General features: G+C 36.7%; 2 protein-coding genes across 2 annotated transcripts in view; both read right to left on the bottom strand.

Moving 5' to 3' along the window:
• Positions 1-6,005, bottom strand: part of Rad51 (RAD51 recombinase) — a 28,063-nt gene extending 22,058 nt beyond the window's left edge. The window contains exons 1-3 of the mRNA XM_026392339.2: positions 5,874-6,005; positions 3,579-3,667; positions 1,162-1,299 (exon numbers count right to left, since the gene is read on the bottom strand). Of these exons, the coding sequence (XP_026248124.1) occupies positions 1,162-1,299; positions 3,579-3,665 (225 nt within the window). The 5' untranslated portion in view covers positions 3,666-3,667; positions 5,874-6,005. The remainder of the gene's footprint in view (positions 1-1,161; positions 1,300-3,578; positions 3,668-5,873) is intronic.
• A 2,758-nt stretch (positions 6,006-8,763) lies between these two features.
• Positions 8,764-13,623, bottom strand: part of Knl1 (kinetochore scaffold 1) — a 55,549-nt gene continuing 50,689 nt past the window's right edge. The window contains exons 21-25 of the mRNA XM_026390249.2: positions 12,638-12,706; positions 11,071-11,180; positions 10,782-10,900; positions 9,889-10,011; positions 8,764-8,982 (exon numbers count right to left, since the gene is read on the bottom strand). Coding sequence (XP_026246034.2) covers positions 8,868-8,982; positions 9,889-10,011; positions 10,782-10,900; positions 11,071-11,180; positions 12,638-12,706 — 536 coding nt within the window. The 3' untranslated portion in view covers positions 8,764-8,867. The remainder of the gene's footprint in view (positions 8,983-9,888; positions 10,012-10,781; positions 10,901-11,070; positions 11,181-12,637; positions 12,707-13,623) is intronic.

The following is a 13,623-nucleotide window of genomic DNA, read 5'->3' as shown; positions in this document are numbered from 1 at the left end:
ATTAATATCTTACCAGTGTTTAAAAACATAAAAGCTCTTAGTGTAAGAATATACGATAAGGGTTGGGTTCTGGCTCAATGGTAGAGCACTTGGCTATCACGTGTGAGGCCCTGGGTTTGATCCTTAGCACTACATAAAAAGATAAATAAATAAAGGTATTGTGTCTACCTACAATTTAACATTATATATATGTGTATATATACACATATTTAAAAAATATACAATAAAATGCAGATGAGGAAGGGTTAGAGTACAATAAAATATCTGGGTTCTGGTCTTAGTTCTGCTATCCTCTGCATGACCTTGATTCAATAATTAAACCTCTGGTTTTAAGCTTCCTTATCTACAAAGCAGGAATATTGACCCTACTTATCATTCTTAGTATTCTTATAAAGGCAAAATGAGAATATATGTGAAAGAGAAGGGATTTCAAAAACTAAAGTGCAGTTAAAAAAGGGATTATTAAATTGACACTTCATTTTCAGTTAAGCCAGTAAAATCACTTTTATATTACAGTAAAAAAAATAAACACGATTTGAAATCACATTCTCTGTTATTAAAGATCTCATCTATATAAAAGTTAACTGAAAGATTCTCATTAAAGAAAACATAGAGGCTTCAGAAAATTGAGGCAAAAAATTGGCTAGGGTATAGTGTTAGTAGTAGGGAACATATTTAGGCTAAGTAAAGCCCTGGGTTTAATTCCTAGGACATGTATTTACCAACACACAAAATTGCTCATATTCTTACCAACCAGAAATAATAATGTAAATATTTTAGTATATTTATCCCCAGTATATGTTCTATACATAAATTTATAAATACATTTGACAAAAATATCAAATATATATATTTTGTTCACTTTCCTTATATAAAAAACATTTTATTAATAAAAAAGATATATATTACACACCAGTCATTTCTGGTGGGAGTATAAATTCATAGTTAATTTAGTAGCATTTAAATCTAATTTCATGATACTGAAATTTACACAAGAGGAAAATACCAAGGTAAGCAACTGGACACAGTCTCTTCTGGAAAGGGGAACAGGATCATAGGGGAAAGGAGGAGGATGGAAGGAGGAAGACTATCTTTCACTATTTATTTACTCTTTTGTACTATTCCCAATAATGCCTTCCTAGGTCACAGAGCTGAACTTACCAGAATTTTATCAGCTTTGGCTTCACTAATTCCTTTAATATTTATTAATTCCTTCTTTGGTGCATAGGCAACAGCCTCCACAGTATGGAAGCCAGCTTCTTCTAATTTCTTCACATCATTGGCATTTATGCCACATTGCTGCAAATAAAATCATATTTAAGTTTCAGATCTTTCACTTGTTTAATATGTAACCTATCTAATTCAGAGGATTTTTCCACCCTTATATCAGGGATAAAACCCAGGGGGGCTTAGCCACAACCCCAGCCCTCAGGGGCTTAACCTCAGGGTCTCACTGAGTAGATTAGGGCCTCGATAAGTTGCTGAGGTTGGCTTTGAATTCACAATCCTCCTGCCTCAGCTTTCGGAGCTTCTGGGATTACATGTATGCACCATCATGCCTGGCTTAATTCAGAGGTATTTAAAGTAATATAATTTACACAGAAGAACTGAGAAGTGTGACCCACATATGAGCTATCAAATTACAAATTATCAACTTTTTCATTATCAAAAGCAGTGTTTAAACTAGCACTAGGCAACCATCAAGAACATAAACAAGAATAAATATGGGAGCCATCTGTGGAGGCACACCTGTAATCCTAGCAACTTGGGAGACTGACAAGTTTGAGTGGAGCCTCAGGAAGTTAGAAAGGCCCTAATCAATTTAGAAGACCCTGTCTTGAAATAGAAATATTAAAGGGCCTAGGGATATAGCTCATGGCAGAGCATCCCCCAAAGATTCAATCCCCAGTCTAAAAAAAGAAGAAAAAAGAAATAATGCTAGAAAAGATGTGGGGAAAAGGAAATTTTACATTGTTGGTGGAAATGTAAATCCTAGTCAAAAGACTAGGAATGGGCCTGGCATGGTGACACAGGCCTATAATCCCAGCAACTCACAAGACTGAAGGAGGAGAATTGCAAGTTTGAGGCCAGCCTCAGCAATTTAGTAAGACCCTGTCTCAAAAATAAAAAGGGTTGGGATATGATTCAGTGGCTAAGTATACCGGGGTTCAATCCTTAGTTGTCTCCCCCCAACATGGTAAAAATATTCAGAACAGAATATAAAGCTATAAATCGAGTGCTTGCCTTGCATGCATAAGACCCTGAGTTCAATCCCTAACATCACACACACACACACACACACACACACACACACACACACCCCAAAAAAAATTTAAAAAATGAAGTCTTTCTCCTGGCATCTCATCATAAGTACTGCTCTTCGAAAGAGGTAACCTCTATTAGTTTCTTGTGTAATTTTCAGAAGATATTATGCATATGTAAATGAATATTTTTAAATAAATGGGATCATAAAAAAAAAAGAATGGGCAAAACTAGTTTTGGTTACTAAACATGACTATTTTTTATGCTACTTCTCAAAGTGAACCACCAAAAGGCACTTCTTTCTCCCTATTTACAAAGTTAGGTTTGGTATTATTAGCCACTAAAACTATGGTTTCTGAGAACATGAATTAGTGGACAGATATGCATATATGTGTGGTTCAGTGAGGCTTTAAGAGAAGGGAAAGATTAGTATTTGCCAACAGAAACCAATACCTATGTGGAAGTATAAGGAAGCTCATGGCACCAAAAATTATGACTCTGAATTCTCAAATGTTTATCAGAAACCAATTTAAGTAACCTCTAGAGTCTTGAAGCTTAGTTGGAGATGGGAAAATTATGCAAAAGGAAATAAAAAAAAAATCAAAAGCTTTCCCTCTCACTTCTTTCAACTCAAATCAGTTACAACAGGCCAAAATACTGCAAAGCCCCAGTTCTGGTGCTTGCTATTCTTAGGCAGGGTCACAAATTTGAGTTTGGCTCTTATACCTTAACAATCCCACACTTTCTTCCTATCTATGATAGCACAGTAACTTCAGCAGAGAACTGGGTGAACAGAGGGAAGTGGCTCCCTTTTCCTCCCTGCATAACCAGTCCTGGCCACCATAGTTCCTGGACAATATTTTCATACTTAGTGCAAGCATACTTAATCCACCATAGGACCCTAGCCTATTTAAGAAAATCCAGCTCTGAGAAAGAAAAACAATACGAAGAGAAGTGTTGACAAAAGAAAAGACTTGGCCTGATATGTTTAGCAATAATATCAAACCTTTCTACATTATTTTTTTTTTTCGGGTGAGAGTGGGGGTACTGGGGATTGAACCCAGGAGTACTTAACCACTGAGTCACATCTCCAGCCCCTTTTATTTTTAAATTTTGAGACAGGGTCTCGCTAAATTGCTGGGATTACAGGCATGCTGCTCCACCACACCAGGCTCCACAGGATTCTTGACAACCTCTGAAAACTCTTTGGGTTTTTACCAAGGAATAAACCCACAGTTTATGTAAAGGTTGCTATCCCCCATTAGGTAGAATCTAGTACAGCATCAAAATTAAAAAATTAGTAACTATGAACATACCTCTAACCGTGAAACAGGTTGTGGGCCAAAGCTTTCTTCTTCAACTGAAGTATCTGCATTTGCTTCAAGCTGCATCTGCATAGCCATTACTGAAACAAACAAACAAAAAAACAGATGGCCAACAATATGAACACTAAAGAACTACTATGGGAGTAAGGAAAGAGCCTTAAAGTTAGTTTTGCAACCAATCTCTTAAGAATTACTGTTGGCCCTCCCTATTGGTGTTCTACATTGAGGATTTAACCAACTATGGGTTGACTCAGCCTTCTAAGTAGTTGAGATTATAGCTGAGCACCACCACACCACATGTAAGGTTATTATCATAGTTATATACTCAGCTCAAAAAGAACTGAGAACAAAAAACATCAAATTATCTTCAAGGTATATTAATGAAAGTGTAAAAGTCTTATGTCCACAATAATAAGTGGACTTAAATTTATATAAAAAACTGGGTGCTATAATCCCGGCAATTTGGGAGGCTGAGGCAAGAGGATCTCAAGTTTGAGGCTACTCTGAGCAACTGAGACCTTATCTCAAAATTAAAAGGGATGGGGATGTAGCTCAGTAGTGATAGGGTGCCCCTGGGTTCAATCACTAGTAGTGGTGGCGGTCACATCAAAAAACTCTGGGCAAGGGCTGGGGGATGTAGTTCAGTGGTAGAGAACCTCCAGAGGGAGGAAGAGAAGAGATGAGAAGAGAAAGAATCTGGACACATAAGAGGACAAATTTAACCCCAAAGATAATAGGAACTCTACTCTTGGAAGACTTGACAGAAGACAGGATGACCATTTGTTATTAATTGGGTTAGGTCCATCTCTCTCAGGTGGAAAATTTAAAAAACTGTGAACTGAATTCCATATCAGAATCACAGGAACACATGTAAGTATTTTCTTTTATTATCTATTAAAAAGATTGCAGTATAATGGGGAAGGATGGTCTGTTTAATAAGTAGTGAGTGCTGTGTTGAGTAGATAGCCTTAAAGAATAAAATGAACTTGACACATCTCTCACACAAGGGGAAAAACAGATTTCCAATTTAGATTTTATACTTAAATATAAGAGGTAAAAGAAAGTTTTCAGAATATAAGAATATTTTCACAACCTTAGGCTAGATTACGATTTCTTGAATTGGGTAAGTAATGCAACAACTAAAAAGGAAAAAGAAGACTACAAAACTGGACTATATTTAAATCAAAATGTCTATTCATCAAAAGAAACCACATAATAGCATGAAAAAAAATCAATCACAGTAGAAACTATTTACCACATAGATTGATAACCAGAATAAACAGAACTCCTTCAAATCAGTAAGGAAAAAAACAGAAAACCCAAGAGAAAAATAGGCAAAAGATTCGAACAAGTATTTCACAATAGAAGATACCCAAATGTCCAAGAAACACATGAACAAAAAGCTCAACCTTTTCAGTAATCAGGAAAATTAAAACCACAATGAGATATTACTTATACCCACCAGAAGAGGGGAAAATTAAAAATACAAATACTGACATTTGACGAGCATGTGGAAAAACAACATTGTATGCTGTTGATGTATTCAAAAAAACAGGCCAAGTTAGTCAATGGTGTTAAAAGTCAAATATAACACAAGGAGGTTCAAAGCAGGCTTCTGGGGTGCTTTTTTTTTTTTTTTGCGCGGGGCTGGAAATTAATCCAGGACTTGAGTACTGCTGGGATGAGCCATCTACCACTGAGCTATATACCCGGAGCCACAGCATTCTATGTCTTGACCTGAGTGGTAATTACATATTCATTTTGTATTAATTCACGGAATTGCGTACACTTATGATTTATACACACACAAACATATCCCTTTAGAAATTTAAAAAACAAAAACCAAACTTCATTCGGGTCATTCCCTAGGCATTACGAGAACCATGAAAGGTTTCCCATATTTGATGATGGGAAACATCATCTAATATGGGCAGTTGTAGGTTGGTACTTTGTAGGCAAAACCAGGTTCCAGGAATTCAGAAACCTTGACTGTAACATTAATTAGGTCTGACTACCACTCTCTGGATCTAGGCTTGCTCAAAAGTCCATCAGATGAACGCCGGGTTTGAAGCACTAACCACCTGGGACAGATTGTTTTTTTGCTCTACAACGAGCTCTGAGGGTCAGTTAGGCCCGGGCATGTCCCTCCCCGCCATCTTCGGGTTTCTCAGTTGGCGCGGAGGGGCCCCTAGAGCCGGCAGCGGGAGCACGGGCCGGGTCAGGACGCCGCTAACTATAGGACAAGCGCCGACTCTGGAAAGGAGACCGACTGTGCCTAAAACTCACCTGGGTCTGCAGCGCTGCTAGGTGAGGCGGGGCAAGCGCTCCGACTTCAGTCCACTGGTCTAGCGCGCGCTCCAATTCTCGACACGGTTGTCGGCTTCCTGTGCACAACCCAAGCAAGTTTCAGGACCCAACTACGCGCCTCAGTCACCTCAGCACTGGCTCTCCAGCCGCACTTCGGAAATCCCGCCAAAGATTCTCGGGCAGGGTCACGTCCGCGTCGACGTGACGTCGCCCCGCCCCTCTCGCACCCGCATTTTAGTCTCTTCCACCTTTGGTCGCGAGCATAGAGATGGGCCCAAAGAATTTGAGCGCCAGTGAAACTGTGGATTACGCTCTTCCCTTTCTCCTAAGGACTGGTTTAAATTTTGCAAGTTGTCGCTTTCTTCCCAGATAGAGGACTACAAGTCCCAAGAAATGGTACGACAGGCCTGGAACTACATCTCCCAGTATGCACCGCTGCGGAAGTTTCGGCTAGCGGTACTGGCGGCTTTGGAAAAAGGTGTGGCTCGAGACTGTTTTTCCTGCAGCGTCGAAATGTGAATCTTTGATCTTAACTGGCGCTCTGAGCCTCCCAAGTTAAAAAAGTTGAGAAAATATAAAACCTACAGATTATTGGCCCCTTTATCTGGTTTTCCGATTCAGTAAGTTTGGGTAAGTCTGATGCTGATCTGGGAACCATGATTTTGGGAATCATTGCATTAGCTCATAGATGTTAGCTTCCTAAGAAACCTTTTTTTTTTTTTTTTGTTTTACCCTGGGATTGAATCCAGGACCTTGCACGTGCTCTGCTAGTAAGCGATACTCCCAGCCCCCATTTTCCTTTTACTGTCCATTAGAGATACAAAGATAGCTGTGGTTTTACTTGGTTCTTACATATGTTAATCCTATCTGTTTTCAGTTAGATGAGTGTAGGTAGATGGCTTGGTATTCCCTCTAAACTTTTTTTTTTTTTTTTGAGGCAGGTTGCTATTGCTGATTGAGACTGGCTTCAAACATGTGATCCTCTTGTCTCAGCCTCCTGAATCACTTTGATATATCTTAAAAGACCTACTGGATATATGGTAAAATACTCTTCAGTTAATAAAGAGACATTACTTAATTTCAAAAGATTTCAAATAATAAACTTATTTTAATAGTGCAAAAACAATCAGCTTTCAAATCAGTAAAACAAAAAATTTTATGAAAATAGCCAACAGTTTGAACAAAGAAAAACACAAATACCTACATAAATATAATTATGTACTTGAAACCCAAGAAAGCAGAGATCATCATTACAAGTCAAATCATTTTTAGAGTGGGTTGTTGCAGTTACCAAAATGAATAAAACAAACTTCTAATTATTAGACATACAGGAAAAACAAAACTCCAATAAGAAAAAAAACCTGATAATTTAATTAAGTTTTTAAAGAAGTTTATGGAAATAGAGAACATCTGTCTTGATTTTTAAGCCAGATGAGTTTTGTTTGACTTTGTTTTTTTCTGTGGGTAGGGATACTGGGAATTGAACCCAAGGGGGCTTAACCACTGATCCACAACCCACCCTTTTTATTTATTTTGAGACAGAGTCTTTTTAAGTTGCTTAGAGCCAAGCTACAATGTTGGGGCTGGCCACCAATTTGTAATCCTCCTGCCTCAGCCTCCCAAATCATTAGGATTACCAGTATCTGTTACCACGCCCAGCATTTGTGTTGACTTTTTTAAAAATATTTTTTAGTTGTTGGACACATGCCTTTATTTTATTTATTTTTATGTGGTGCTGAGGATGGAACCCAGTGCCTCCAACATTCTAGGCAAGCATTCTACCACTCAGCCACAACCCCAGCCCGTGTTGACTTTTGAAGCTAAAAATCAGGTAATCTTTTGATTAAAAGTAAAAAAAAAAAACCAATGAAGAGGAGAGATACACAGACCCACAGGACTTTAACCTTATCTTAAATTAAAAAGCAAAATGTTAACACAAATTTGTTTAAAAATACAAATATTTTAATTTAAAATTCAACACAGAAAATGTAAATTATCATGATTCGGATTTGACTTAACGTGTGGGTGAATGTTCTTTCATAGATAATACTGGTCATTTAATAATGGATATGCTAATTTTTGTGTATGAGGACTGTGTGGCTTCAGGAACCAATACTTAAGAGAAAGTTTATTATTACTACCAGAAACTAGAGTTTTGGATATGATAGTTTTAAATCTCATTATTTAATAAAAGATTGAAAATCTTGCTGAAAATGCTTCATTTACTTAGGCAGAAGGCAAACATTATATCACAAACAAAAACAACATTAATATATTTATATACATGTACTTGGTCAAAATGAATTAATTTTAATAGACACTATAGAATAAAGGGCAAGGCCCCAAGAAAAGAACCAGTCCAAGAGTGCTAATGCTTTCTCTTCATATCATTTCTGAAATGGAGAAAAAGGAGGATGAATAGTTTGTAGACAGAAATGTTTATTTTTTGTTGCTGTTGAGATAGGATCTTGCTATGTTGTTCAGGCTGGACTTAAACTTGTGGGTTCAAGTGATCCTCCCACCTCACCTTCTTGAATAGCTAAGAGTACAAAAGCATAGCACCATACCAAGCTGTTGACAGACATATTTCCAAATCTAGCAATATCTGCTAGGAAGAAGCCAGACTACCTAATAGCTCTATACATAGGGAACAGCTTAGTTTTATCAGTGGTTATTGCCTCTTAAGTTATTTCTTATTGTTATACTAAAGCAGATAGCACAACTTCAGTTAGGGGAAAATTTCCCTACGTTCCCTATTATACCTTTGGTATAAAGACGAGCATCCTGACAAGGCTATATGAAAGCTTTTATCATTTCTAATTGTACAGATTTAAAAACAGACCATATAAATTTACAATTACATCATCAAAAGGAATTTTACTATGACCTAAAGGCAAAGTTAAATGACAATAGAGACCATGACACAATATCAAGTGAATTCTTGCTTGGTTGTTACAGCTGTGGTCCATGGGTCTAGCAGTAGAAATGGCAGCCCTGAAGTAGATCTTGGTAAATTTGCTTGACAATGTTCTTCAGGTAGTTGTCCGCTAATGGCACTTTATATATAACGGCAGCAATTTCATCTTGGCTAGAAAAAAACAAAAGGTTAATTCATTTTCTGGAAATTTATATTTGTCTTCATTTCGGTGCTACTCATGTTCTTGGATAAAGTTTCTTAGTTTCCCAAGAAGCACAAATGGGCATTTCATTAAATAAGCAGACTGAGAAGTTGAAATGGGATTGTGAAACAAAGCCTGAGAACTAATTCTATATGTAATTGTAAGCTATCCTGATCTAGTTGTTTTCTTTAAATAAAATTCTAAACTATTAGTGTTTGCTGATGGATTTAAATTCTGTCTTCTCCCAGTCTGTCAGCAGTGTGTCTAAAAAAAGTCACAAAATAGATCACAACCTAGTAACAATAAGACATTTACAGGTCTGCTTCCACAGACAAATTGAGAATAGTGTTATGAAAACACAGCTTTTTCAAGTGATTGTTGTTTTTAAGGACAAAAAAATTGTTGACATATGATCTGGGCTAAAATTATGTAGAATTTTTTTTCCTTATAGATTATTTTAGGTAGGAGGGTTCAAAAGTGAAGAAGTGGTGATACACGACTGTAATTCCAGTGGCTCGGGAGGCTGAGGCAGGAGGATTCAGAGTTCAAAATCAGCCTCAGCAACTTACTGAGGCTCTAAATAAAATACAAAATAGGGCTAGGGATGTGGCTCAGTGGTCAGGTGCCCCTGAGTCCAATACCTGGTACAAAAAAAAAAAAAAAAAGTGGAAGAAGGTACGAATGAATACATTAATGGACTCCAGCATCTACTGGAGATAGTAATTAAGGTCACTGAAATTAAAAGAATAAACCCTCTGAAATGAAATCACAAACAAGTGACATTTAGTTCTCACTACCCATGATGATGATGACTTTGAGAGATAACAAAGGTAAAAAGGTAGCTGGGAGTCTTATCCTGCTGGCCCTTTACTTACCTGGTGTTTCCAAGGTGATTCTGAATGGTGAAAGGTAATGGGACCAATGGATAATGGGCTGAGAGAGACAAAGTTACCGCAAACTTTGCAAATGCTACAGAGCTGGAGAATAAAAGCTTCAATCTGTTAAAAAACAAGACCCACAATTAAAAATATATACTGAAATACAAACTTTTTTTTCTATGTAGACTGGCATATGAAATTTAGGCACACATTATTTCTTGTCCTTATCAAATGGATTTATCTTATCCTTATCAAGTAAAACACCTGGAGCAAGGTATTAAAATAGTTCTTTTTTCACTGTTAGTCAGGAAACACAATAATAAATATTTTATGGTTGGGGATATAGCTCAGTGGCAAAGCACTTGTCTAGCATGTGTGATGTACTTGGGTTCAATCCCTAGTTATATAAAAAACAAACACAATTATTTTAATAAGTTCTTGACTAATTATTTGCTGTTATAGGTTGAAATATATTCCCCCAAATTCATATGCTAAAGTCCTAACCCCTATACCTAAAATGTGATCTTATTTGGAAATCAGGTCATTGCAAATTTAATTAAGATAAGGTTCTATTAGAGTAGGTCAGGCCCTAGTCTGACTGGTATTGTTATAAAAAGGGGAAATTTGGACACCGAAAGAATACCATGTGAGGATAAAGGCCAGGGATCAGAGTTTGGACATTTAAAAGTCAAGGAATATCAAAAATTGCCAGAAGACCATTAGAAATTGGAAGAAAGGCATGGAAAAGATTCTCTCTCTCAACCCTTAGAAAGAACCTGAGTAATGATTTTAGACTTCTATCCTCAACTTTGAGATAATAAATTTCTTTTATTTAAGCCATCCAATTTGTAGTACTTTGTAAGAGCTGCCCAGGGAAATAATACACTTACTCAGTATTATTCACATCTATGTCCATTAGATTATAATTTGGTCCCCATTTCTTTAAAAACTCAATCTCTTCTCCAAGGAGTCTGCAATTGTTTACTATTGGTGAGAGTTCTTGAAGCATCTAAAAAAATAGAAAAAAAGATTTCAATGTTCAATGACTGCTACAAAGAACTCAAAAAGTTAAATAATTGAATATATCATTTAAGATTCTATTATATATTTATAATTTAAATTCTGCTTTGTGGGACAGAGTTTGCAAATTTTCCTTTATATACTTCAATCAAACTTTACCTTGGGTACCTGATGCTGTGTTGTACACTTCTTCTTCCAGGATTCCTGCTCCTCTATGTACTGAAAAATAAGCTTATGAACTAAAAGGGAGGAAGTAGGAGCTTTATCCTCTGGGGAAGAAAAAACAAAAAACAAAAAGGAAGGTATTACTTATTCATATATTTTATGTAAGCTAAAAATACTATTGTCACATAAGCTAGAAATACCCTCAACCTGTTAGATGTGGAAGTATCCTCTTGATTTTTATTTTCAACATGATTATAAAATAAATGGTGAATATAAAGTATTCTCACAAAAACTCAAGCCTTTATCACATACAAAATAATATCTGATTAAAACCATGGGTTTCAATGTAACAAACTACTACGTTCAAATCCTAGATTTCTTTATATCTTAAGTGATTTTTAAAAAAATTTTTTTAGTTGTAATTGGAAAAAAATCTTTATTTTATTTATTTATTTTTACATGATTTTTACATGGTGCTGAGGATCGAACCCAGTGCCTTGCATGTGCTAGGTGAGTGCTCTACTGCTGAGCAACAAACCCAGCCCCCATTTTTAAAAAAATTTTTAGTTGTAGGTGGACACAATACTTTTATTTTATTTATACATTTTTATGTGGTGCTGAGAATTGAACCCAGTGCCTCACAAGCTAGGCAGCACTCTACCACTGAGCTATAGCCCCAACCTCTTATGTAAATTTTTTTTTTTTTTTTTGCTTTTGTTTTTGTGTTCCTGGAGCTGTACCTCTGAAGCTACACCCCTAACCCTTTTTAAAATGTTTATTTTGATGTAAGGTCTAAGTTGCCCAGGCTGGCCTTGAACTTGTGATCTTTCTGCCTCAGCCTCCCTAGCAGCTGGGGAATTACAGGCATGCAACCAAGCAACATTTAATTTTTCTGATCTGTAGTTTCCTACCTCATAGTACTAATGTAAGTAATAAATCTGACTGAGATGAAATATTCATGATGGTAATTTTCAAACTACGGAAATGCCTATTTATCAATCATTTAAAGATAATGAGAATGTCATTTTTTTTTTTAAAATATTTATTTATTTAGTTAGTTAGTTCTCGGCGGACACAACATCTTTGTTGGTATGTGGTGCTGAGGATCGAACCCGGGCCGCACGCATGCCAGGCGAGGGCGCTACCGCTTGAGCCACATCCCCAGCCCGAGAATGTCATTTCTTTTCAGATCCACCCAGGAGCTAGGGTTGTAGCTCAGTGGTAGAGCACTTGCCCAGTAGGGTTTGATTCTCAGTACTGCATATGAGTAAATAAAATAAGGGTCCATCAACAACTAAAAATATTTTTAAAAAATCCACCCAATATTTAAAACATTACTCAATTTTATACCTAATATATATTTTGAATATAAATTAATATTAATATTGAAATTAGTGAAAGAGTTACCAAGAAGCATTTGTATCTATAATAATTTTTTTTTTTTTTTTTGGTGCTGGGGTTTGAACCCAGGGCCTTGTGCATGCAAGGCAAGCACTCTACCAACTAAGCTATATCCCCAGCCCAACAAAATTTTTAAGAAGCATAAATGTTTTGAACTTACCATCTAACAAAGACTGAAAATTTAGGTCAGTAATCTTCCTGTGAGCCTTGTCCAAGAAAGGGAGACCAACTAAGATGAACCAGGAAAAGAATAACATTTCTTTTTGTTATCTGATTTTAAGCCACATAAAACTCAGTACTATTCTGGGTAGAAGGGTTTTTTCACAGGGAGTTGAAGGTTTATCTTTGAATAAGATTCTCAAATTATGGTCAAAGTTTGACTGAGATTTTCCTCAACAACATTGGTAGATCTTTGAAGGAAATTTTATGTGTAGAATATACCTCCTCTTTTTGCCCCCTAACTTCTGTGCAAAGATAAATTTTTTTAGGAATCATATAAGGAACATAGCCTCCCCATACCTACTATCCCTGAACAAATACACTCAAAATGATCAATACTTTTTATATTGCCATGATGATTTTTTTTTGGGGGGGGGGAGCAGGCGGGTACAGAGGATTGATCCCAGGGTCACTTAACTGCTGTGCAATATCCCCAGCCCTTTTTTAGTTTTTATTTATTTTTTTTTTATTTTATTATTATTTTTTTTAATGTTTATTTTTTAGTTGTCAGCAGACACAACATCTTTGTTTGTATGTGGTGCTGAGGATCGAACCCGGGCCGCACGCATGCCAGGCGAGCGCACTACCGCTTGAGCCACATCCCCAGCCCTTAGTTTTTATTTTGAAACAGGGTCTAGTTCAGTTACTTAGGGACTTGCTAAGTTGCTGAGTTTGGCTTTGAACTTGCAATCCTTTTGCCTCAGCTTCCTCCTGAACTGCTAGGATTACAGGAATGTGCTATAGTGCCCAGTCCCAGCCCTTGTTCAATTTATTGAGAACACAGTCTAGGTAAGTTGCTTAGGGTCTCTAGCTAAGTTGCCAAGTCTGGCTTTGAACTTGTGATCTTCCTGCCTCATCCTCCCTAGTTTCTGGGATTATAGTTTAACTGTAATGAATTTTTAGATCATCAGGACAACTGCTCATTCC

The sequence above is a fragment of the Urocitellus parryii genome, chromosome 6 (assembly GCF_045843805.1).
Source record: "Urocitellus parryii isolate mUroPar1 chromosome 6, mUroPar1.hap1, whole genome shotgun sequence".
Taxonomy (NCBI): domain Eukaryota; kingdom Metazoa; phylum Chordata; class Mammalia; order Rodentia; family Sciuridae; genus Urocitellus; species Urocitellus parryii.
Note: the sequence above shows the minus strand (reverse complement) of the source record. Positions and strands in the feature narration are given on the sequence as shown.